General features: G+C 39.0%; 2 protein-coding genes across 2 annotated transcripts; one reads left to right on the forward strand and one right to left on the reverse strand.

Annotated features, from left to right (window-relative positions):
• Window positions 1-892: 892 nt before the first annotated feature.
• On the forward strand, window positions 893-27,460 carry acsf2 (acyl-CoA synthetase family member 2). The gene is made up of 16 exons (XM_010769954.1): window positions 893-1,262; window positions 3,094-3,289; window positions 4,791-4,919; window positions 5,789-5,842; window positions 5,929-6,047; window positions 7,115-7,277; window positions 8,082-8,177; window positions 9,332-9,483; window positions 11,690-11,781; window positions 11,936-12,012; window positions 22,749-22,856; window positions 23,732-23,883; window positions 23,981-24,122; window positions 24,606-24,716; window positions 25,436-25,504; window positions 26,863-27,460. The coding sequence occupies exons 1-16, from the start codon at window positions 1,144-1,146 to the stop codon at window positions 26,923-26,925; spliced, it is 1,842 nt and encodes a 613-aa protein (XP_010768256.1). The 5' UTR covers window positions 893-1,143; the 3' UTR covers window positions 26,926-27,460.
• On the reverse strand, window positions 13,344-20,305 carry chad (chondroadherin). The gene is made up of 4 exons (XM_010769953.1): window positions 19,048-20,305; window positions 15,549-15,718; window positions 15,315-15,467; window positions 13,344-14,235 (listed from the first exon to the last, which is right to left on the reverse strand). Exons 1-3 carry the CDS (start codon window positions 19,831-19,833, stop codon window positions 15,320-15,322), a joined length of 1,104 nt encoding a protein of 367 aa, XP_010768255.1. The 5' UTR covers window positions 19,834-20,305; the 3' UTR covers window positions 13,344-14,235; window positions 15,315-15,319.

Below are 27,460 nucleotides of genomic sequence, written 5' to 3' on the forward strand. Positions count from 1 at the left end.
GAAGTACTCAGATCTTGTATTTAAGTAAAAGTAGAAGCACTGTGTAAGAGTACTCTGTTACAATTAAAGGTCCTGCATTCAAAATATATAAGTAAAGTATGAGCATCAAAAGTAAAAGTACTCATTCTGCAGATTGGTCCATTTCAGAATAATATGAAATGTTTTGATTATTATTGATCATGAAAGTGTTCTCAAAGCTGGTAAAGGTGCAGCTAGTTTGAATGACTTTGTATACTGCAGGGTAGCTTGTGAATTTACTCCAGGTGGAACTAAAGCCTGATTTAAATTGGCAAAGTAAGTATTTATAAATGTAGTGATGTAAAAGTACACAATTGACCTCTGAATTGTAATGGAATAGAAGTAAAAAGTAGCAAAAAGCATATATTTAGAGCTGGTTTTATATTTCCCTATGTTTATCCTCCTGAAACCTACATTTGATGGTATTTTATGTTATTGTTTTTACTGTCTTTTATGTATTTCATCTCTTTTTATTGTTCTCTACTTTTTTTCGTCCTTTCATGTTTTTTTTATAATTTTCTTTTAAAGGTAGGGTATGTAAGTTTGAGAAACCGGCTCGAGATACACTTGTTATATTCCATGGAATGCTCTTAACATCCCGATAGCAATGAATATCTCAAGTGTTTTGACAAAAAATCCATAAAAAAATGTGTGGCAGATTTTCTCTGGTCGTGTATTTTCAAATTCTAGCGATCTCGAGCTGGTTTCTCCAAAATTACATACCCTACCTTTAATTGTAACTATATTTTACACTCTCATCTATGTTTGTTTGATTTAAAGTACAAGTCCCTCAAAATTGTAATCAAGTAATTGTTTACACCACTGCAGCTCTGTCAGGGTGTGCATCTAATTGCTGAGACTTGTCTTCCTGCAGCGCAGCGCTCCACCAGGAGGACAGGACTGCTGCTCTCACAGCAATTGTGTGAAACGTAAAGGATCAAGGTCCGAGCAGGGGGCTAAAAGCTGCAGTTGAACTGAGAAGAGAGACGTTCCCAGTGTTCCCAGTCAGCGTGGTTCTCTCCAGCGGTGCACAGGAAGTCCTTCTGGATAACTTCTCTGTTTACGGAGTGTGGAAATCTGCTCAAGTGTTGTGTTCAGGGGCGCAGTGATCTGCATCTGCACACAATGATCCCAAAGATTGCGCTGTGTTCACAGACTCTTCGGAGCAACAGTGGCTTTTCAAGATCTTTTAAACTTTTGCAGAGACCATGGACGCATCATCCAGCCCTGCCTGCAGCGAGTCGGTGAGATACATCATGTCGTGATAAATAACAGGAATAATGCTCAGTCAAGATTTATCACTTTCTAACACAATGATACTTTCCTCTTGTGTTATTATAAACCATGTATTCCTTCATAAACGTTCTCTTTTGTTATGACTATGTAAAAAAATGTGCTTTGAAAAATCATGACTGTCACAACTCAAATCTACAAAATGATGAGTTACTCATAAATGCTTTGCACAATCTTGACACAACATTGTATACATTCCTCTTCTATTTATTTGGTATGTTATAAATAATAAGCAGTAGTACAAATAATGGGGGATGAAAACCATAGATGAAAACTACGTGGGAGGAAGGGGAGGAGTTTAAAGAAGCACCAGCATGTGGTTTTGCAGTCCCCCACAGGAGACTAAATGCAAAATACAAATTCTTACATTGTTTCTATTTCCTGTTGTGCAGGTGTTCAGATGAGTATGCCCCCCCCTGGCTATATTCTTGTAATAATTTAAACCCACTCAATGCACTGATTCAGTAAGTCCTGCAGCCTGCTGATCACATTAACATGAATCACAAAGGCAATCATTGATTTTGATTCCAGTAATACAAACACTAGATAAAGAAGATTTCCCCCAAATCCCAATATGTCTAAAGGAAATGTTTAAATCGCAATAGGCAAACTTTTTAAAATGATGTAAACAATATGATTCCCTCTAATATGTCAGTCAGGTTACTAACAATTGTGAGCATTAAAGTACATTTAATGAATGACTTTATACTTCACTCAACTAGGTTGGTATATAATGACCTAACCAAACATACTGTATTACATAATAACAATAAAGCTTCTATTACTTTATTGTTATAATGACGCTAAAACATCAAACCCATTGAGTAAGGAACTTGAGGTTAACAACCTTTATTTAACACGTGACCCTTTACAAAAGGCACTGCCCTAATTCACGTTATACGTTTGTGAGTTTTTTCACTGTTACGACCAACTGTGATTAGCTAACATTGTGTATGACAATTAACAGAATAGAAAATAATAAAATGGAAATCTGGATATGCAAAAAATACCTTAATTGTAACGCTACAAGTCAGTGCAGCCCTGTTATAACCTAAAGAGCTATTCATTTCTTATCATTTATTCACAAATATTCAATAGGTTGTTCTTTTGCACGGAAACCTGTGGGTCATTGTGTTTCTGTGTGAAAGGTGGGCTCACAGTCCAGTTGAACCCATGCGGAAACCGTTATCATTTGACTTCTCCCTTATCAGATCAACAAACCATTATGTTACGTTATAACAGCTGACGATAGCCCCTGTAAATGAGTTTCTAGAGGAGATGAAATCGAGGTTGCTGAGTTGACGAGGGTTTCAACAAGGAAGCTGTTCAGTTTTAGCATCCTGACAATAAATACACATTTTCTTTGATTAAGTCTTGAACAGTTTTAATAATATAAAGTGGATTAAATCAGTAATTAATCAACATCATAATCAAGACGAAGACGTTTATTAATTAACCATACATATACCTAATGGGAGGATCCAATTTATTACATTTTTGTCCCAAACAACACTTTTTGTTTTCTTCGTTTAGTTAGAGAAAGATAAGACATTTAATTTGTGCACTACAAACTATTATCTCCATGATTGACTAATCTGCTGATTATAATTTTTTAATTAATAGATTGGTTGTTTAGTCTGTACAATATCAGAAAATATTGAAATTGTTCTGAATCTTGGGTAACATCTTAAAATGTCTTGTTTTGTCCGTCCAAATGTATTACGTACTGACATGGACGACTAAGAAAACATGTGTCTAAAAATATATTGTGTTTCCCTGCAGTGGCATCCATGTGGACTCCCCGCCCATCATCCCGTCTCTCATCACCAGCTACGCCCACGGCACGACCACCACCTCTCTACTCCACTCCACGGTAGGAGACTCCCTGCTGAGGACGGTGGAGCGCTTCCCTGACCGAGAGGCCGTGGTCTTCCTGCAAGATGGAGTCCGCAAAACCTTCGCACAGCTTCAGAAGGATGTGAGTTTTTTCTTCTCAAATTGTAGGTTGGATGTTGGAATGCCAAGAGACAAATACATTGTGGCCCTGTTTGCAATGCTTGTTTTTAGAAAAGGCCCAGAACCCTACACTTGGTGCTTGAATCCAAACATGGAAGTCCTGTGTTCATCAATGTCACCCTGCTTTATTTTCTTATTCTGCAGCCCTTCTGACTATGGCTTATTATAACAACTGCAGACTGCATTGGGATGTCTTGCAACAAGCAGATTTGCCCCAATGTACATGGAAAAAACAAAAAAATCTTCTAAAATAATTGCCTACCTCTTTAAGATGTAGGTCCACTTCCGAGTGCCTTTTTAAGAAACTTGTTCATCCAGCCATTGTTCTCAATGTTAATGTTTACACCATCATGGTATGATTGTACAACTCATTAAAAGTGATAGTTATGGGGATGGCATCACCTTCTCAAACTATTCCACAGCATTCACTCTAGACCAATAACATGTCAGCACCTGAACTCCAGTGAAAAGAGTTAGTATAAAGGTAATTGCAAAATGTTTGTAATTACATTTTACAGTTAAACATTTGTAAAGTAATCTTTAACCTAATTTTACTAACTTTACAAACCTGTTCCCCTCTCTCAATTAAAGCTGGAAGCAGGCCTTTCCATGCATCAATGAGTAATTAGCAGATAGAATTAACCACTAAATGGTTAATCAAATTTAAATCATCACAACCATGCCAACTGGGTTTAGTTATTGAAATGCTCCAAGGCGCCTTCATACATCACTTCGCATACAAAGGAATCATGCTTTGAATGCAAGAATGTATGGAATGATTTCGCCCTGGGTGTCAGCGCTCAGGTGAAATAGTGGATTCCTATTGGTGGAGGTTGTTGAGGCGACATACAACCTGAAACAAGATAACTTGCCAGTTCAGTCCTGTATAGTTTGTTAACTTTCACCCAGTGACCTTAAAAAGGGATACTGTTAATCTTGCAAAAAGAGAGCAGGAATATAATAATCAGAATGCAGCTTTCATGAAACATCTCTGCTGTTAATTCATTAAAAAAAGGTGTTGGTGCCTAAACATTAATGCATTTTAAACTACAAAGAGCTTTAAGAGAATTCATATTTTTTTGGAATACAGGATCAATTGTAGTTTACTGGTGACATGATGCATCAAAGAATTGTATCAAAATAATCCAAAGTCTTAGATGAATAAAGCGCCCTTGAGAATGTGTATCTTTATTTGATGGACTTGCATCGCTGCATGTGTTTTGTCAAAGTGACATGCTTTCTTTATCAATTCAAGTCAACAAACATGGTACAACTCTAAGTCACTCTACACACTTAAAACGCCTTTATTGTCATGGCATTGTCTTGTTTGACCTAAACACAAACACTGCCGCAATACAAGTATAAAAAAAATGTCAAAAACTATTGAAGTCCAGGAAGCGTTCCTACACAAACATTTTTTGGGAACACGTTTAACCTGATTATGTTGTTTCCTCTCTCTGTAGGTGGATCAGGCTGCAGCCGGGCTGCTGGCTCTTGGGCTGCAGAAAGGAGACCGGCTCGGCATGTGGGGTCCCAACACTTACGAATGGATCCTGATCCAGTTCGCCACAGCCAGAGCTGGCATTGTAATGGTGGGTCAAGGCTACAGCGTAGTGCATTAACAGGAAGGCATAAAGAATATTAGAGAGACGGTGACATAACTCTTTGTTAATGCTGTCAGGAGGATTTTATGGCTTCTATCTCTGGGCCTTGGAGCTCTTTTTTGTCCATAAACAGTTTAAAAAACATCAATGAGCAACATCATTAACATGATCACACACACACACACACACACACACACACACACACACACACACACACACACACACACACACACACACACACACACACACACACACACACACACACACACACTCTCTCTAGTTCATTTTGATTGAACATAAACTGTCCTGCTGCCACAAACACTCACTAGTTGATTCACAAACGAGGATTACTACATTATTGTTAATGATTAAAAATAATGTAAGTGGACCTTGTTACAAAGCTGGTAGACAGGAATCTACATCACAATCATATATTGCCTACAGATTGACCAGGTCGTAACTAGTTCCTTTCCAAAAACTGTAAGGATGTTCTCATATTTTATAGAAGGCATCAGGATTTCCCTTTTATAGCATAGGTCAATTTCTCCAACGCAAGACAATGAGAAAGGTTTTTTTTTAAACAGTAATTTTATTATGTGGTGTTATTAAGATTTAGAATCACCAAGAATACAGAGTTTTCATCTTTCCAGAATGTTTTGATATTTGGGCAGTCCCAGAAGCAGTGGAAAAGTGTTCCCTTATTAATATTACATTTTACACGTTGATCTGGAATATTCGCACCTAAGTGGTGGTACATATGTTCTTAACATTGTCATAGTTTTGGCTGTGGTCCATTTTAATCTCTAAACCTTCATTTTCTGCCGTCTGAGCTACTGTTAATGGTTTCCCCCCGACAGGTGTCTGTGAACCCAGCGTACCAGCTGCAGGAAGTGGAGTTTGCACTGCGGAAGGTGGGCGACTTTTACATACGTTTTATTGTTATGACACGCAGAGACTGTTTCACATTAAAGTGAATCATGTGCTGCTCTCTCCACAGGTTGGGTGTAAAGCTATCGTGTGCCCTACGGAGTTCAGGACTCAGAAGTACTGTGACATGCTGAGACAGATATGTCCAGAGATCGAGACGTCCACCCCAGGAGACATCAGGAGCGCCAGGTACAGCTGCTGGGGCTCACCAATACCAACATGTACACTCACTAAGAACTCCCTGCAAGTTATGGATTATCTGGAAAGAAATCATGTGAAAACGTCTATACTGTACAATTCATGTGCCCTCGCAAAATCTTATAGCGCTTTCCGTTATGCATTTATTACATTTTGGAACTCTGGGTATTCCAGGCCACAAATAATTGTCTATTTTTCACTGGATTTGGTTACAATTTTGACTGGACATCCCAAAAACCCTAATGCTAATTCGCAACATGAATGTAAATGGTAAATAGTTATCAAATAACTAAATAATAAAAATATGTTTCTGATATTAATGACTTAGTTATCTTGCTTAACTTCAATTCTGTTTTTTTGCTAAATCATGTGAGTGTTGTTTAAAGATTCTTCAGAGATACTGTCAGATCTTAAGCATTTTATTTTAGTTGCTAATTTACTTCCCACAGTTTGTTCAATATTATTTAAGAAGTTGTTTCCTGCACAAGCATTCCTTCAAAGTTGCCCATGACTCAATCCCGTACACACTACCAAAAACATGCGCCAAATGTAAAATAAATCAATTATCAATGCATTCTCGCTGCCTCTTGGGTGATGTCAAATTTCTAAATAGAGCTGCCCGCAGAGACGTATAATGCCACGTGTGAACAGGGCTTTAGACATGTGTCTCATGGAACAGTCTTATAGTCTGACAGAAGATACGCTACGATAGTCAGGCAGACCAATTTGAGAGCTGACTCTCTGTTCCCTCAAATAAATGTTGCTGCTTTAAATTCTGGTGTAGACAGTGCCTTTGATATTATTGGTGGTATGTAAAAAATGTCTTTGAGGAAATATGCCATGCTAGTGGTGATTTGAACTCCTGCCCTCAGTGTGTGAGGGCATGTAGCCTGATTCTACATTTACAGAAATATTAGTTAGGCTATACAGGAATCAGGGATTGATCAGTAGCATGCTTCTATTGCAGACAGACAGTCAAAGCTGAATATTGCTGTGTACCTTGGAGCACTTCAGTTTGAAAGAATTTACCCAGATGTTGTCTGTATGTTTCCCCTCAGACTCCCAGACCTCCGCTCTGTGATCGTTGTGGATAGTCGGCAGCCAGGTATGCTTCTCCTGGAGGACGTGATGCAGGCCGGCAGCAGCCAGTACATGCAGCAGCTCCAGGATCTGCAGAGGAAGCTGTCCTTTGACGACCCAATAAACATCCAGTTCACCTCGGTAATGGTTGCGTAACTCCTGCTGCCCTTAAAGCAATATTATGTAGCATTGTCATTTGCTGTTTTTAAGTTAGCCCCTCCTCGCTGTATCCATCTATCATTTGTTTTCAGCATTTTCCTGCATTCTTTACCTTTTTAAGGAAATTCAAAGAGCCCCATTGGGGTCAGTGCACGCTGAAACATGTTGAACACATGCCAAGTTTCCTTTCTTTCTGGCAGAATCTCCTGGGAGAAAGCGCACACTGGATCTAACTTTATATAGACTGAACAGAGAATATTTTAACCCTTGACATGATGTATAATGCTTGCACACTGACAAAAGTTGCACTGTGATCACATTTTGGACATGTTACACATAAAAGTGCACATAAAAGTAAGAAAAAAGGTTTTGCACAGTACTACATTTGAATATTTCTCTTATTCAGGTGACATTTCGGACCTCAGGCCTTCTACAAGATAATGATTTTTGACCTAAAGAAGGCCTGAGGGCTGAAATGTTATCTTAATAAAATAGAAATGCATATAGGGCCACAAAAGTCTTTCACAGTGTGCAAGGTTTTACTTTAATGTTATTATTTCTATTAGGACAAAGGTCAAAGTGATATACTTGTCATACTAATGATCAAACTATCAAGTGACGCTATTAAGAATACAAAAGAACACACTTTAGATACAATTTGTCATTGACTGAAGGTAGGCTTCACCATGTTCATAGAGAAATCAAGAAGCTTATCAGTAATCTTGAAGGACAGTATCAGACCTTTTTATGGTTTTCATTTATTTTCGTAATTATGTCTGTTACCAGGGCACAACTGGAGCTCCAAAGGGAGCCACGCTGTCTCATCACAACATCGTCAACAATGCCTATACCGTTGGAAAGAGACTGGGATACATCTGGAGGGTGAGTCTTTACACACAATATATCATCTTAGAGTTTAATTAAGGCCTTCTGATCAGTGAGCATATTTGAAGGCAACAGAAGAGGGTTTGAAGAATGATAACAGGGTATAGATGGAGTTCTGGATTGAAGATCCATATCCATAACAGGACCACAACCATCACTAAATGTGTGTGTAGTTACAAGTATTGCATGTGTATCAAAACTGGACACATTTCCTTTTCTGAACCATTTAGCTTCACTATTGTCCAAAAAATATGAAAAAGGCATCAATAAGCCACACACACAATGCCCTGCTGCCACAAATACTGTACTCATTCAACAAGGAAATACCGAATTTGATTAGCATGATCCTTTATACTATAGTCAGGGGTGCACATAACTGGTACGCAGGTACGCATGCGCGGCAACAATCTGAAATGCGTATTGTCTCTTGTGTCACAAAGCGCATTTGCGTACCGACCGACGTACTTGTGAAGCTTTTCCAGAAGGCGGTTAGATCACCGGACGACAGAGTTGGTCTCCATATGCACAGACGGGGCTGCTGTTAACGTCGGTCTGTACAACGGAAAACTAGGCTGCGGAGGGAGACTCCCCCCCCCCCTTCACTGGAGAACTGCGCTAAAACAGCTGATCACAACGGNTACGTTACGTACTACGTACTACTACTAGTAGTTACTAGTAACTACTACGTACACACTACACACACACACACACACACACACACACACACACACACACACACACACACACACACACACACACACACACACACACACACACACACACACACACACACACACACACACACACACACACAGAGACAAACCCCGTGCACAACCCAAAGCAAATTGGCTCCAACAGTTGTTATTAAGAAAACATGTATACTGTTACAATGCCATTTCAGTTATTTCACAAGACCCTTGAAAAACATATTGGAAAGTGCACACGTGCATTGTTATGTTGAAACAGGAAAGGGGCCTTCCCCAAACTGTGGATGGAAATGTGATAGTGTACTTTTGTCTAAAATAATAAAGGAGAAACATGCTTTTGCAAGCAGGGTGGTAGTTTATCAATACATTATGATGCATCATCCTCCTTCTTTTTAAATTGCCTCCCTAATGATGTCCCTTCTGCCTCCTGATATTGTCCCTCAGCCTCACACCCGGATCTGTCTGCCTGTGCCTCTGTACCACTGCTTTGGCTCTGTGGGAGGGGGGCTCTGTATGGCCGTCCATGGCGTCTCCTTGATCTTTCCCTCCGCTGGGTACGATGGAAAGGCCAATTTAGCAGCTATCGAGAGTGAAAGGTAATGTCAGCAATCCGTGGCCAGGTCCATTAATGTATTCTGGAGTCTTAAAAAGGATTATATGAAATTAGTAGGACAGAAAGCTGTTTGATCTTTAATATCCTGTTACTGCCTGTGATAAAGGATTTCATGTGCTTAAAATAATCCCCTTTCTTTCTCAAAACTGCTGTGAGAACTGGTTTTCAGACTTCTTTGGCTTACATTTAGAAATTATCCAACCGCAAAGTGCAAGCAAGAAGCAGTTGTGCACTAAAAATAATCTGCATATATATTTTTTATTTGAAAGAAAATCAAATATCTGGAAAGCTGTATGCTGAAAGGTTAGAGGGCTGGAAAAATATGCTTTACTGTAGCTTGTGTTTGCTCCAGCTTGAGGTCACATCTGCTGAGTCTGGTATGCATTAGTGTCGGATCCTGAGGGAGATCAGATATCACATGTTTTTTAGTCATGTACAAAGAGAAGAGAATCAACAAGAATCACTTGTAGGCAAACTCTAGCTTTAAAGGTCTCCTATTATACTGTTTTTCACAGATATATACAAAACATGTCTCTGAAGTGCTTGGCTCCAAACACCAAACAGATCATGCATTGTAGCATCCCATAAACCCCTCTGTTTCAGCCCTGTTTCAAAAGTGCTGATTCTCTGTCTGATACTTTAGATGAAAATAAGGAGCCCCTCCCCACGCTCTCACTCACAGGAGAAAATATAAACACAACCATGAGCTGATGGACCCTTCACAGAAATCTGCTGAAATATGGCTCAGCTGCAAACTCAAAGTCTGAAAAGTGAACCCAAAGATGAAGTCCCTTGAACCTGCCTTTCTTGTAACGGCCAGTAGGTGTGACTCTACTTGTAGCATAAAAAAAGTTAGATTTTTGTTTTAAAAAATGATCTTACCTTTCACTTGATTAATAGCAGACTACCTTGTAATTAGCATGTTGCTAACGTCCTGATTTGTAAGGAAGAGATGCTCTTCTTGTTTGCATCTTAGAACTTTAACAATTAACAGTTACTTTTCACTTAATGAAATTTAATTGTAACATTTTGGTTGAGTAGAAATGTCTTGTTCAGCATTTGGCTGTACTGAACTCTACAGTGGTGCAGCTTCTGGTTCCAAAAATCGTGATAGCCAAAAGGCCAAACGATGATTCAAAACGGACTTCCTTAAATCCTGTCCATTTATTCTGCTTGTGACAGGCTTATTATATTTCATTGCAAAGGCATGTTGAGTACCAGACATATCAATACATGCTACTGTAAATGCTTCATGCCAGTTTACTTTAACATCTGTCGTCAAATGAATTACTGATGAATATGATTTTTGATATCCGCGCTTTCGTTCTTCATCTGTAATGGAATGTACTGTAGGGTGTATCAGAAAGCATGCCGATACACCCTACAGTACATTCCATTACAGATGAAGAACGAAAGCGCGGATATCAAAAATCATATTCATCAGTAATTCATTTGTGTTAGTGCTAAGCTCACCAGCTGCTGGATGGAGCTTCTAATTTAGGGCAAAGGTATGAGAGGAGTATCGATCTCCTTATAACTCTTGGCAATCAAGCGTTTTTTCCCAAATTGTCAAACTTTGCCTTTGACCTAAATCAAACGCGAAAGATAAGAGCGTTCTGTTCTCACACACTGACTCTCTTTACATTCACTTTGATGTGACTTAAAGGTGGGGTAGGTAATTCTCTTCAGAAACACTTTTTGTTATATTCCATGGAATGCTCTTAACATCCCGATAGCAATGAACACATTAAATGCTTTGACAATAAATACATAAAAAAACATCCAGTCATTTTAGCTGGCCCGGCTAAAGTAACTGGATGGCCTACCTGCCTGTCAGCCTTCCATCTGTGCACAAATTTATCTCGTGCCCTCATTGGCTATGTGCGCGTTCGTGTGTGTTGGAGGAGGGGCTCTATAAGGAAGTCTGAAGGAAGAGGCAGATTTTCTTCGGCTGCGTACTTTCAAATTCTAGCGCATAGCACATATTTTATGTTATATTAAAAATAAGACATGATATTTTTATAACATGTTGAAATAAATTAGAAAGGAACAAATAATAGCATGTTGTCACATTTTGTAAAGTGTCTCCTTAACGTGAGGAAATCAGCCAGGAAAACAGCCACAAACTCATTGTAATGCTGGATTTATTATCTAAAATAAATGTGTTTTATTTCTATTTGTTCTCACAGGTGCACATTCATCTACGGCACCCCCACCATGTATGTTGACATGATTTGTCAACCAGAATTGGCTAAATATGACTTGTCATCCATTGAGGCAGGTAAGCAAAATGCTGATATTCTGCTATGGATGGACAAAAGAAGTGACCGTTTGAGGATTCATTGTCTTTTCCCTGCCAATATCTAGTATTCGTTTGAGAATATTGAAAAAAGTGATTGCCTTGGATTTAACATGCTTTTCTATTTGTTATGTAGGCATCATGGCTGGCTCCCCTTGTCCTCGAGAACTTGTGAAGAAGGTATTTTCTGTGATGAACATCAAGGAAATTACAGTAAGTCAAAAGTACAACTATTACAAATAATAAAAAGTACAACTATTACAAATAATAGTGTTTTTAAATTTTTATTATAGATAATATAAATCAAAACAACTGATCAGAAATTCAGTTTAAGTTCCCAAAAACGATTCAGCTTTCACACACTAGGGGGAAACAAATCATTAAGAAAAGCCCATTAGATTGAGCAAAAGTATGAATATAGGTAAATCCTGTTAGACATCTTAAAAAGAAGTGTATATTTAAGACAAACAGAAGACATGATTTTGTAAAAGGTTTATTGGATGGTAACCCTTCCAAAAGTCAAGGAACTGTGAAGATATTGAATACACATTAGGCTATAATGCATAAAGGCAACAGTCGGTAACATATTGCAAGAAATGATTTACTTTTTCTTACACTTTAAATAAAGGTAAAGTATATATATTATATTTCTGCTTTATAGTAAACACAAAATAACACAACGCAATCATCTTTTCGGATTAACTGTTTGTTGTCTACATTCTTAGCCGTGCCAAATACAAACTATATACAGTTTTAGTTTCTTTGGGGTAATACAAAACCATCATACAGGGAAAATGGCACTAAGAGAAAGACAAAATATGATAATTGTGTCCTGTGATTCACGCTATAATTCTATCCAAATATTTCGCACTTAAACCTCTTTAAGAAATAAGTACTCTTTATCTCTTTTTTATTTATCTTTTGGTCACTTTTACAAAGTATTGTTAATGGGTTAGTGGGTTTAAAAATGACATCAAGCTGAAAAGAGGATAACCAATTGTTGATACCTGTTTGAGTGACACTAAGGTATTTCTCTGCCTCCTAATCTTTTTTGGAGCCGAGGGTAAAACAGGTAACCGCCAAAATAACCAACCCAGTCTCACGGCATTTCATGTTATAGTCACGAAATGTATTTAATCTATTGATTCGTGTTCATCAACACGATTTTTTCATTTTTTTCATTTCACACAGAACGATTTTAAAAGTAATGAATTTTATTGGTAGTATGTTTCGTGCCTGCACCACGTCTTTTTGTCCGGTCGGGTCTTGGAATACCAGAAGCTGTGTGGTTCATAAAAACATTTTCTTATTCAATATCTTACCCTAAGCCTATCCCTTTTATTTTAAATTGTATAATGTCTGAGTTTTTTTGCCGTCCGCGAGGTAAATAAATGGGGCTCAGAGCCTCAGAATACTGAAATCTGTGTTTCTTCTTTTTTTTTCTTTCTTCTAATTTGCTATTATTTGGTGCAGGCACGAAACATACTACCAATAGAAATACATTGCTTCTAAAATCGTTCTGTGTCAGAATACTGAAATCTGTATTTTTTTAAATCTCTTTTTCCTTCTAACCCTTTTCGTGTGACATGAAAGAAATGCGAAAATCGTGTTGGTGAACACGAATCAATAGATTCATTTAGTGACTATAACACGAAATGCAATGAGACCGGGTTGAAATAACGGAGATTCATTATTTTTTATATCAATAATTAATCAAAGATAAAGAGTTTAGTTCATTTCATAATGTTTTAACTTACCAAAGTATCTGTTAATGTTGATAACGTAGGTTTTCAGGTATTGCTGGGGTATTTTGTCACATCGCAAACAAGCTAGGCTAGCTGTATCCCAATGTTTACAGTCTTTGTGTTAAGCTAACCAGTAGCTGTAGCTTAATCTCACTCTCTGTAAAACAGTGATTAAGCCTTTATCTTCTATCTATCTTAAAATGTTGAACATTTCCTTTTAGCTTATCTAGTTTGAGTTTCATGCTAACCAAGACTTTAAGTTATCCTCAAGGCAAGCATTCAAATATTCTCATTTTCACCATGTATCCTGTTCTCTGAACCAGAAATAAAAGACAAGATTTTTGTCTTTAGTGCTTTTTGTAGCATTCAAATACACAAATGCATCTTTTATTTAGTTGGTAACCTGGATGTTGCACATTGCTAGTTCATTCTTACTGTATGTGTGCTTCTTTTATATAAATGAAGGAAAACACATGTAAAGTTATGTCTCAGGTCTATAAAGTTCTTAATTTGTCCGGTGTGAGCGCCACAGACGGAGAGCAAAGGTAAATAGGAATGTTTTTGTCTGTGTTTACACTAGGGACAATATTTGGCAGATGAATCGAGGGACAGCTTTGAAGTATAATGAGTCAGCATTTATTTTAGTTGCATGTGTAGCCAGCCACCTGGACAGGCTCCTCTTCAGCGTCTCCTGTGGAAAGACACAAAATGGACAGCCAAATGAAACACAGACCCCATGACCTGGACTCTGTGTACTGAACCCCAGGGCCAACACGGAAAAGTTAAGCTGGGGACACAGGGCGGGACACACAGTTCTGTGGTTAGAGAGAGAGAGGAGGGAAAAAACTGCACCATGCAAAGCCTACTGCCGCCCACTCCAACACTAAGTTAAACCTCATGTGGAAGCGTCTGATCCAAAATCGCATCGCACCGGAAAACCTTCACACCAAACCATCCCAGCATGTGATTAAGCACTCAACGAGAGGAAAATAACTGCACCTCAGGCAAAAGTAGCTATCAGTGAGGGTGCCACTTCCCAGCCTTTAACTTCACTTTCATTTCACCTCATAGGTCAAGTGCCTCCAGTCACATATTTCCAAGGGAAGTTTTCAAAAACAACAGAAGAAAACTGTATTTATTTTTAATTATACTGATTTTAAAGTACCATTTGTAAGATTTGCACATATTTCTCTTTGCTGACTCCTATGCAATGCTAAACTACCCTAACTTGTTTAAGACAAGTTTAAGAGGTTTAGAAAAAAACCTCTTAAACTTTAAAAAAGCTCGCTCATATAAATGTTCCATATTTGATCTTCGCTAAGAAATGTTCAAGCACAACTCCCTGTGTGACCAGGGTTTTTTAGTCCTTATGCTAAACTAATCTTATTCTGGCTTTAGTCTTATATTGTCAATAGTTTAGGTCTGCAACTTCTATTTTCATTGATTTTTTTTTCTTGGTTACAAGATTAGATATTTGGATCCATTCAATTTTAGGGAATGGTAAACAAATGTTGGACCCAAGATGGCGTCCTAAAAATGTAATTATCTGTCGAAAACTCAAGTTATTCCGTCGAATGTCATAGAAAAGTGTGGGAACCAGAAAGTACTCATGGAATCAGATCGTTTTTACCTTTTTTTTCTCTTCAAAATCACTTCAACCGATTATTCAATTATAATAAAGAGTTGCTGATTATCTTTAAATAGTTGATCAGGTCAGTTTGTAAGATGTGGAAATGAAGTTGTGTCCTTGGCGTGTCAGGTGGCAGTTACCTCTACTACTGCGAGTTACGTCGGCCCTTTTTGTTTTTCTTTGACTTGACTTTGCAGCCACTCAAGGCGGTGCTGTCTATCACTTGCTTTCCTTTCTGCTGAGGGGGAGATGCACACACTGCCTCTGGACGATTGCGACTAGAGTCCATCCACCTGCAAGTAGACACCAGAAGAGAGTTAAGTTTGAGCTGCCGGTGAGGCTGTATCGTCTTGTTTTTAAGGTGCATCTCTTACCTCCGCAATGGAGCTAGCTGGCACGTGCAGCCCCACGGGTTGTTAGTGAGGGTCAGGTTGGTGATGGCGATGCTGCTTAAATTCAGGCTTTTGGGAAGGAACTTTAGCTTGTTGTTGTCCAGGTTCAGTGTCTTGATTGCAGTCACACCAGTGAACGCACCGTCAGAGAACTAGAAAAAAAAGAGACATTACAAAAACCATTACGCCTGGCTTACATAAACCAAAACTTCGTGTGTGTGTGTGTGTGTGTGTGTGTGTGTGTGTGTGTGTGTGTGTGTGTGTGTGTGTGTGTGTGTGTGTGTGTGTGTGTGTGTGTGTGTGTGTGTTTGCGCGCGCGTCCTCCTGGTAGGATTATAGTGGACTGTATCGAGGAAGGAATCAACAGCAGCGTCCGACATGGCTGCTCCAACGTTACAACAGCGGTGTGTGTGTGTGTGTGTGTGTGTGTGTGTGTGTGTGTGTGTGTGTGTGTGTGTGTGTGTGTGTGTGTGTGTGTGTGTGTGCTAACCAAGAGCTTATCTCGCATACAGTAGGGCCCATCAGTCAGTGACTGTATGCTCAATGAACTCTTCTGGTTTCTGTAGATTATAAAAAGATAAAGGTTTTCTGACTGTTTTATTTATCGCTGAACTGCTTTCTCCTCTTAACTGGTAGGTAGGGGACGCAAGTGATCGACAATTAGAAAAAGGATAAAAAACGAGCATTGCTTATTGTCTATTGGAGGCTACATTTTGGCCTTTACCGTGGTTTAAAAACAGACACGCGTCGAAACTTTTTGTGTCATTTTGAATGGGAGCTTCTGCAGATATATTATATGCAAGATATGTTCTTATTCACTAAAGTTAGACATAATATGAGGTGTTTAAATCTAGTTTTTCCTATTCCTTGTCGGCCATCTTGACTGTAAGGAAGCTGGGAGCGACAGTTGAGTGAGATTTAACTCCTTTTGTTTGGAACGGTAGAGGGGGAAACTCCTGGTGAACACCTGAACACTGTTGAATGGTGTTTTCTAGTTTCTTTTTTGTGACTGGCTGAATTGTTATAGCACCATCTTATCATATGCTCATTCCAATGTATAAGCAATCAGCTACCATGCAAGGTGCTGGCATGGCCATTGATCTTGGGATAAAACAAGAGTCCTTATTGGAAAAAAGTACATGAATCGATGCAAACCTTTCTTAAAGCTATTGTAGTTCTGAGCTTATAGTGCATGCAGTGTTGATATAAACATGCTTCACACAGACCAACACATATCCTTGTGTGTGTCAGTCAAAGCAGAGTTGGGGAATCTCTCCACTGTTTCTCTAGCATGAAAGCCTCCTCTCATCCTTCCTTCTGCTGCAGCACTTATGTAAACACTGACGGTCACTGCCCTGCGTTTTTCCATGAGCATCTGAGACTGCGAGGGTGCTAAAAGCTTCAGAGAGGTGCGAGGTGAACCCATCTCAGCGTGTCAAGTTTTGTGAAGGAAGAGGGAGAGGAGCCGAGCTTTGAAGGGTTGTTTTTATGCGAGCCTGGAGGAGATGAAGCTGTTTGTAAATTTCCACTGAAGAGCGACGAGCAGCCCAGGCTCTGGTATTTTGAAGCAATGGAAGATGGATGACTTCCAGAATGGCCGGGGTGTTTTCGCTCTCTGTCGTCTCCCTCTTTGCCAGGAAGGCTTGCAAAGGGCCCAATTGTCCATTCAACTGGGGCGATGGTAAGCTAAAAATACTCCTCTTCATGCACTGTGGAACACCCTGCCTCTATTTACCTGTCTTCTCTCACCCCTCCTGACCTGTTTACAAGACCCTCTCGCTGAAAGTAGAGAACACACCTTGCTGAAAATAACACTTGTGTAATAATTAGATTTGGACATGCTTGGCGGAGGTCCAGCAAACAAAACAACTCTAAAAATATCTGCATTTGGCTGGAAAATGGTCTTAATCTCGCGCCACTCGCCGCCTCCTGCTGCTTCCACCTGGCTCTCACACAGTCCCAGCGTGAGAAGGTTGTTGTTTTACTCCATACCGTGGCACAGGTACACTCAAATATTGGATTAACCTCAAGCATGAAGCAAATGTGCACTCAGGAATGTCTGTGAATGTGTGGTATAGCATAGAGCTCGTACTGTATGTACGCTCATACTGAAGCTGTGTAGGATATGGTGGAATAGATGGATGTTGTACAGGCTGGAAACATGTGTCTCGTGTTTCTGATATCTGAACATCATGTCGTGATAAAAACTCAAACCCTGGCTAAGAGTCAAACGTCAATATGTGGCAGATTTTAGTGTTCATGCTCCACCAGGGTTGTTTTGCAGTTTGATTTGTTTGTCAGCAGGATAACGGAAAACACTTCTGGCTCGATTTGAAGTAGCATGGGCCAAGGAAGAACGCATCAAATGTTGGAGCTTAACTGAATAAGACGCACACTTTTTTTAAATTATGGAAAATTATTGCTAACTGCCTTTCTATAGATGGATCTATAAAATGGATCCTGGATATCTTGGAAAACATCAGCTTCAGTGTCCTATGGAAGTACAATTATGAAGTGCCTTGTAGCCGCCTTACTGTACGTATTAAAAGTTAAAGGTTCGGTTCACCCAAATTCCCCCGCAAAATACGTATTGTTTATTGAGAGTTTGATTTAATGCATATGTTTGCTAGGTATTCTTGTTTTGTTTATTACTTATACACCTTTTTATTATCTAATTGAACTGTTTTTTATTTTATTTATAATTTATTCTTAACATTTTCTGAATCAATTATCATTTTTGCATATAAAAGATTGTTCAAGTTACATTTTTGAAATATGACATTTAGCAGCCTAAAACCCAAAGATATTCAATCCTATTAAATAGGGTAAAGCAGCAAAATGCAGGTTGTTGGAGAAAGCTTCAGACATAAAACCAAAACGATTTATATGACTATACACCAACAATTTTATGTGATCATACCCTTTAAAACATGTGTTTCATGAAACAGAATTTCATGAGCGATAGTGTAGTGTTTGTCTAGTCAAAATAGATCTGACTTTCTATCCAGCCAAATAGAGACAAAGCAGGATGACATACTGTAAACCAACTATTCCATACTTTTCAGTCACAATATCAGGTTCTAAAATAATGTAGTAATATGTCTATGGTAGAAGCATCCATTCACACACATGTAGGCACTGTGTGATGCTGTTGGCTGCAGATAAGGGGGCGTGGATCGTTGGCGCGCCCATACATGTATATATGCTGATGGAATATGGTGGAGACTGGTTTGCCAGACCAAAACAAATAAACCAATATGAAGACACACACTACAGTAAAGCATAGAGACCTTTTCATGAGATGAACTGATTTTAAACGTTTTTTTATCTAAAATATATCACCATGAAACTTCCCTAGATGATTACTTTTAAAGTTATTATGTTTAAATATACAATCTAAGGAAAACATATCTATAAGGCAGGCTCAGTATCTCACCCTAGTCTCTAGTCTAGTAAATACCCAGTAAAACCACAGACTGACCTTCTCCAGCCCCATGTTGTCCAGGTGTAGCTTCTCCATGTAGCGACCAAAGCTCTGGAAGGCGATGTCTGGGATGGTCTTCATGGGGTTCTTCCCCAGCGTCAGTTCCTCCACCACCCGCAGTTTGCTCATCGCCGCGATGGGATAGGTGGACAGCCTGTTCCTCTCCAGGTGGAATATAGCCAGATTCTCCACCTCGTCCAGAGAGCCTGGCTGCAGCGTGGTCAGCTCGTTCCCGCTCATGTGCAGCCAGCGCAGGTTTTTGGCCCCCGTAAAGGTCCCCGGGCGCAGCTCCCGGAGCCGGTTGTCGTCCAGCTGCAGGATGAAGAGGTTGATCATGGGGGAGAAGACGCCCTTGGCGAGGTCGCTGATCTGATTCCCATCCAGGTAGAGGTAGGTGAGCTCCGTCAGGTCATTGAAGGCGCCGGGCTTGAGGCTGCTGATCTGGTTGTTGGACAGGTAGAGGTAGATGAGCTTCTTCAGCCCCTTGAAGGCCTGGGACCCGATCTCCCTCAGCTGGCATTGCTGCATGTGCAGAGAGATGAGGCCCCTGCTGTTGGTGAAGGCCCCTGTGGGGATGCTGCCCAGGCTGTTCCTCTGCAGGTTCAGCAGGCGGGTGACCTCAGACACCCGGGGGATCTTCTTCAGCCCCACGCTGTCACAGATCACGTGCTGAAGGTCCCCGTGGCAGTGGCACAGGTTTGGGCACTGGCCCGGGGCTCCCTGCACCGCGAGGCCCAGGACCAGGATGGAGGTCCCAAACAGCAACCAGCTCACACAACGCATGCTGACGAACTCGCTGATTTAGTAAGAATGTTTTCCGGTTATGTAGCAGAAGAAGAACAAGCTGATGGTCCTGTGCAAAGTCTCCAATAGAAGATCTCTGAAGAAGAAGAGCTGTTTGTGTTGAATCAGACGCAGAGAGAAGGAGAGAAAAGGTGAGGGACCGAGCGAAGGTGGGCGATGCACTTTGAGAGGAGGATGGCCGGTCAACAGAGCACACAGCACTATTTATAACATTTACTTGAGGAAAAAAAAAACCAGGAGGGCTTGCCAGAGTGTTGGAGTGAGAGGTTTGCAAGAGGAAGTCAAGTGTCTGTGAGAATTTAACCCTGAATGAACAGGAGGACGACACGGACACAGGCTCACTCTCTGCTGCATTTCTGCAAAACACGAAGGAAGGACTGACTTGCTGCTGGATGCACATGATAAACTGATCAATGATGAGAGAATTACACATGCTTAGTCCGAGAGTTGTCAAAAAATATAGATTTATCAATATAGAATAACTCAGTGAAATGTGTTCTCTGCTTTTAACCCATCCTAGTACCAGGAGTGTAGTACTAGGAGCCACTAGTGGGCAGCTAGCCCGTGGAACACATTGGTACAGGCAGATGTTTCTCTTTCTTCTCTTAGCCATACTTTTGCTAAAAGAATGAGGATATTACTCAAAAACGTTTTGTAGACGATGTCTCCATAAAGCCCATAAGAATTTTTAAATATGTTTTCAAATGAATTGATCTCAACAAAAATAAAATAATATTTAAAGAAGAAATGCATGTTTTGTTTTTTTACATGCATTTACTTGCTTTTCGAATACGTTGCAAAGAGGCTTTAGAACATGCACGCTACCTCAAGAACACTATTTTTATTCATGCAAAAAAGTCTGAATTATTGTAAATGTTCAGTACAGTAATTAAGCTGTTGTCTGCTACTCTCAGAATAATAAAAAATAGCTCAAAATGTTAGAGCCTTGCTATATTTAACTTATTATTTTTATAAATGTAAATATTCCTTTTTCAATGTATCATATCCAGAGTCCAGGATCATGACCACACTGCTCTTCTAGTGTTAGTTTACAGGTGAAAATCTCACAACGTGGCAGGTCAGACTCGATGTGTGCGGTGCCAGACGTCTCTATTGTTTTTCAGTCTGCGGTGGCAGGAAAGGAGCCGCTCCTGTGCAGCTGCTCTATAACCCATAATAGTCTCCAGATGCCTGGCCAGCAGTGAAATGCTGTTTCAGGTCCTAACAATTGCAGAAAGATACTTACAAAGGAAAGTTTTTAGATGCCACTTTACATTCCTCTGCGAATTATTTCTTTTGAAATGAGTGCGGTATTATGTAATGGTCCGTTCAGTCAAACCTGTGAGTACTTAAAGGAATACTTCACCCCCAAAATTACTATTTTTGTATCAATTACTCACACCCCTTGTTACCTTGAATTCTTGAGGAAAAGTTAGTTATTTATCGCATTCCTTCACGATGAGCGAATTATCAAAAAACATTGAAAAAAAATTGCGTCCGCTTTTAATAGCAGCAAAATTATATTAAAAAAAATCCATTATGGAACTGTTACACAACTCGTACACTACATCTTTGGTTAAAGGGGCCCTATTGTGCTCATTTTCAGGTTCATCTAAGTATTTTGTGCCTCTCCTGGGACATGTCTCCATGCTTTAATGTTCAAAAAGCTCTTTATTGTTCTCATACTGCCTGTGACGCAGCACCTCTTTTCACCCTCTGTCTGAAACCAGAGCCCAGTCTGCTCTGATTGGTTAGCTGGCCGGCTCTGTTGTGGTTGGTCACCCTGTTAGCCTAATATGTACAATGTGTTTGAGTGCTAGCCAATAGAAGCGTGGGTGTTACATAGTGATGTCACTATGTTACTGAAGTAAACAAAGGAGTCCAATGGAGGTGTTTCAGGTAGGGGGGGAGTGTGTGGGAGAGAAACTCCCTCTGGAGGGAACACAGGGATTTGAGCCTTTGCAGACCATTTACATGCACTAAAAGCTATATAACCCACTACAGGAAAGGGAAAAATCAAAACCATAATAGGGCCCCTTTAAACCAACCTGATTTACTTTAATTCAACAAAACCTCTCTTTGTTTTTGGATTCTTTGCTCACTCTGTAGACAAGTTGTCTTTAAGATTTCTAACACACGACTGGTTTATATAAAAACAATCATTTTGAAGGTGTATTCCTTTAAGGTGATCACAGGTTTCAAAGGATTGAGTCACTTCAATTATAGCAATTGCAGCAGGACTTTGGAAACTTTTTGGGTCAGATTCAGGTCCTGCATTTATAAGATGGATGGACCCATACAGGATAAGGAATCTAGAGTTTACTTAACAAATCTAACATTTTAATGAGAATATCATCTCCTCCCAGATTTTCCAGGTAAAGTTCTCCGCTTCTAAAATGCCCTGCAGGTCCTGTCTACAATCCCTCACTGAGCACAGCAACACATCTCTCTGGAAAAAGCTCAATCATTTCCTTTTTAATAATGTAAAGGACAAGCAGAAAGTCTCATTTAAGTAAGGAAGTTCAGTAAATATGGTGATGGTCAAAAAATATCTGTAACCATTTTGTAAGGCGATTAATCATTTGAGTAGTGCTTAGGAACACATGCCAAACACTTGGTTGTTTATTTATCCTGCGTGGCTTTATGATGTATTTTTGAAACCGTGTACTGTACAACATGATAAAATACGCAAGCACTGAAGACATTTTAGAAATTAAAAGAAGAACTATTTTTATTTGTCTGCCTTTTCATTGGATCTTTTATTATATCTTTGTGTGCTATTGTGTTTTGGTTTTAATGCATCACTGTTGAGCCGTTTGAACTGTGTTTTGTGTATAAAAGGAGCCATGTAAACAAAGTTATTAATATTGTTATTCTTTTTTTGTGATTGACAGATTGGATACGGCACCACAGAGAACAGCCCTGTCACGTTCTGCGCGTTCCCGACAGACAACATGGAGAGGAAGTCTGAGACCGTCGGCTGCATCCTCGACCACTTAGAGGTACGTCAGACATCATGTACAAAATACATTATTACATTACCAGTCAAATTAGGTTTTGAGGTTTTTTGCTTGAGTATTTTCCATATTATGTTACTTCTTTCCACAACAACTCAGAAGAGTCTAACTCAATACAATTGTTCAACAACTTTAGTTACTTCATAGATTCAAATCTTAACAACAAACTAACACATTTATACAAATATGACAAACTCTCCAACATTACATAAAGTAGGTCAAATGTACTCCGTCAGCTGTAACATCCAAAAGCTGTTTGTGTTAAAGCCTCAGTTGTAATATTAAAATAATTAGATTTTCGTATTATAATACAAACTCTCTAAAAAGGGCCTTTACCACCCAACAAGTACTTTCATATTTGAAGTACATTTTGTTACAACATTTGTACATTTACTAAAGTGAAGCCTTGAATGTTACATAGGACTTAACTTGTAACCACTACACTGTGATATTGTTGGATTAACTTGTGTAAAGTTCTGAGTACTTGTCATGTAGCAGAACTGTGGAAAAAATGTGGTCTAAGTGATAGTTGATGTTTGAGTTACTCAGAAATGTCTGAACCCCTTCTATTTTCACACATTATTCTCAAGAGCTTAGACAAAGAAGAAAACTCTAGATGTGGTGTAAAGCAAAAGATTTGCTGCAGACAAATCTTAAATAACAAAGTCGAGAAGAAGTATTTAAATCTCAAATCAATGCCACAAATAATTCAGGATGTTCTGGAAGCAAAGAAAGTTGTTTCTAAAAAGGTAGAAACTGAGTGTACATATATAAAAATGACATGGGTTGTCACACATGGATTGTCATACCATAATTCCTTTGTGTATTAAATAACTAACATATAATGGTATGCTCCACAGGCTAAAGTGGTGAACCCTACCACAGGCCAGGTGATGCCGCTGGGGGAGACGGGGGAGCTCATGATCCGAGGGTACTGCGTGATGCTGGAGTACTGGGGGGACCAGGCCAAAACAGACGAGTGCATCTCTAAAGACGGGTGGTACAAGACCGGGTGAGAGGGAGCTGTCGGTGTATAGCTTGTTTTTATTTTAAAATGTTTAAATCACATTTATGTCATCCAGTTGCTGATGTTTGAACGTTCCCTGCAGAGACATCGGCAGCTTGGATGCGTTCGGCTACTGTAAAATCGAGGGCCGGATCAAAGACCTGATCATCAGAGGAGGAGAGAACGTTTACCCTGCGGAGATCGAGCAGTTCCTGCACACACACCCCAAAGTCAAGGAGGCCCAGGTGAGCAGAAAACATGACATAAACAAAGTCATAGATTTAAATAAAATAAAATAATTCACACTTTTGTCCAGTTCAAGTAATTCATGTTAGAGGCTGTTTTTTGCATTAATATGGGTCTGTTTTTTTTTATTTGTTAACATTTAAACAATGTTCTAATTGAAATATCATCCTCCTATTTTGGATATATAATTAACTTTTCTTAAGTTTATTTCTTTTTATCAGGAAATATTAAGGGTTTTGACCTTTTTGTTATTTATGTACTGTTAAATTAAAATAAAAGATGCAGTCTAATAGAAGTGTTATATTTTCTGCTGGCAAAATGCAACACAAGACAACATACTACAGCAGTGTAATGCCCAACCTAAAGCAAAAATAAAATAGGTAAGAAAACATCTTAATGTTTCTGTGATGCACCAGAAACAATGCTTCTCTCTTTTGCTGCTGCAGAGCTACATTTGTTTTTGTTTTTGTTTTCCTCCCCAGGTGGTTGGAGTTGAGGATTTACGGCTGGGTGAAGAAGTGTGCGCTTGCATTAAACTGGCAGATGGAGAGGACTGCACTGCAGAGGAAATCAAAGCTTACTGCAAAGGACAGGTGAGGCCCAGTGTCCTTTATCATGTTTTATAACAAGATGTCATATTTAAACCTTGTGCCTCACTTTGGACATGTGTGGCTTTTAGATTTTTTTCCTTTATTTTGGCTGTTTTGGAAGTTAAACCTCAGCATCCTATAATGAGTCTTGGATAAACTAGGTACTGATTATACAGACAGCTGGATACTTAACGACAGAAAATTCTCCATTGAACTTCTCCTCCCATTGCCATTTCAATGTTTTCTCCAGGCTTCAGCATTGTACTTTTTACAATTTTTCCACCAGATTGAGTCATTTCTATTTTTTTTCTCTCTGTGGAAAATACACATCAGGCAAATGGTGTGTTATATTCATTGACATATCCCAGAGTCTGGAGAGAGAGAGAGAGAGAGAGAGAGAGAGAGAGAGAGAGAATGAGAGAGAATGAGAATAATTAAGAATAATTAAAATTATTTTACAAAAAGCAACAGTTTGTTTACAAACTAACATTTAAAGGATTAAAATGGTGAAAATCAAGGAATACTAAGTAGTTTTCATGATGACTGAAGACAGTGAAAAGTGAATATTATTATTAATATATGAAATGTTATAGCAGTTTCAGGAAGGGGACATATCCTTTAAGGATACTAGAGCAACTTTTTTATAGTGAGGCACTATAAGGGTTAAAGATATTTCTTCCTCCCAAAAATGTTGAACAACTCTCTCCATCTTCACCCTATAGATTGCACACTTCAAGATTCCCCACTACGTACTTTTTGTGACCAGCTACCCGCTCACCATCACTGGAAAGGTAAGAGCTCATACATTCCAGAAATGTATAAATGACAATGTCAAACAAGGTTTATATTTCCAGATCGATTATAGTCTGTGATAAATGAAGTTCAACACAAGACCTGGCCTCAAGTTCTTGTGTTTCTCTCCTGGGATGCAGTTAGAAGTAATTCACTGTAGACATGGTGTTTAAACAGGCTGCCCTGAGCGCCCTGAGACAGGAGGGAAGGGGAGCTATTAGGTGGTCTGCACGCACAGCGCTCTGTTACATCCACCCTGAGGGGCGCGGGCCCCGTCCCAAAGCAGCGTATCAGATCAAACCAGCCCTCCGCCTAAAGTCACTTTTAGGAGAATCCACTCAGTATTAACAGTGCTTGCAAATAGTCCTGGCTACAAATTGTCAACACTGGTCTGCAGAATAGTTTGTCCCATAAATAAGTGACGCCTTAATATCTCAGAAAATGTGAATCCCACCTCTCGAAAGCATTTGAACAAAAATGATTTGCTGTCGCTGACAGTTAGATAAGAAGATTGAATATTATAGCAATTACAAGACAACGCAACTCATTTTGAGACGTCAGCTGGAGTACTAAAGCCATTTTCTAACATCATGTAATATTATAAAATACATTGAGATTTTATGTAAATCTGAGAAAACTGATGATTATGATGATGATGTGGGATAAATACTTGAGGCTCATCATCCCATCAATCTAAATATTCTGTTTATCATATCTCATCATTGGTTATCATTATCTTAAAGCCTTCCTGCTCTTTGATTCAAGATTCAAAGGTTTTAATGTCATATGCACAAAGCTACTGCGTAGAAAATCTTCTGACCCGAGCTCCTCCAACAATGCAACATAGTTATATGATCAAATAAAACAAATAGTGCAAGAATTCAATATACATGTAAATGGAATATGATATATACAACAACAGAATGTAAATCTAAATAGTGTACAGTAAGATTAAATTAAATACTGTTAATTAAAATTATAACTATTTAGATAAATTGTGCAACATTCTCGTAAAACATTAGCGCTGCAACTAAATTCTACTTTAATTATTTCGTTTATCTGCCAATATTTCCCAACAGAATCTGCTTACCATCAATTCTGCCACTCATTAAAAACATATTATTTGTGATGTGTTTAAAGGCAGGTTTTGTCACCTTTGGACGAAGTTACACCAGCTTGTCTATAATCGATAATGAAAATAAAGCAAATGATTTTCTGTAGATTTGCATCCGTCCCATCCCTGAAGGTGGATACTTTTGGAACAGTTTTTATTATTCATTATTTTACAATGTTTAAATGGTAAGGTCCATTCACTCTCTTCTCCTTCAGTGCAACTCACAGCAAACTCTTCTTTCAGATCCAGAAGCATTTACTGAGAGAGGAGGCGGAGCAGCAGCTCGGGCTGAAGAAGGACAACTGAACTGTTCATGTAACTCCTGTGTAAATTCATTTACTTGATATCATGTCCCACAAACATACCCAACCATCAGCACATCTGAAAAATCCCATGAATTAATGTGTTCCCGTGAACACACACACATTGTTTGTTTTTATCTCAATACACAAATACAGGAGCACCAAATATGGATTAATCCAATGCTGAAAGTAGTCCCAACAAATGCCCTATTTAACTGTTTAGCATTATATTTTAATAAAGACTTCAGTGCCCAAATCTTTGAGGAAGTTAAAGAGTTAATTGTGACCAGTTTTTAACTTTTATATCTTCACTAGGACCCAATGTGTTTGGGGTTGATGGACACTCTTTTGGAGTAACACATCATGGGATTTGTTAATAATATGTAAAATATAGAAAACACCGGAAATGTGAACATATTAGCATACTGAATATCACTGCAGAACTGGTTGTAGTGTTGTTCTTTTTTTATGCTGCAAAAAGCTATTAAAATATTTGTACATGATCTTGAAATAAACATTGTACCATGGTATTAAAATAA

Source organism: Notothenia coriiceps, unplaced genomic scaffold, assembly GCF_000735185.1.
Source record: "Notothenia coriiceps isolate Sejong01 unplaced genomic scaffold, NC01 NC01_scaffold00008051, whole genome shotgun sequence".
NCBI lineage: Eukaryota > Metazoa > Chordata > Actinopteri > Perciformes > Nototheniidae > Notothenia > Notothenia coriiceps.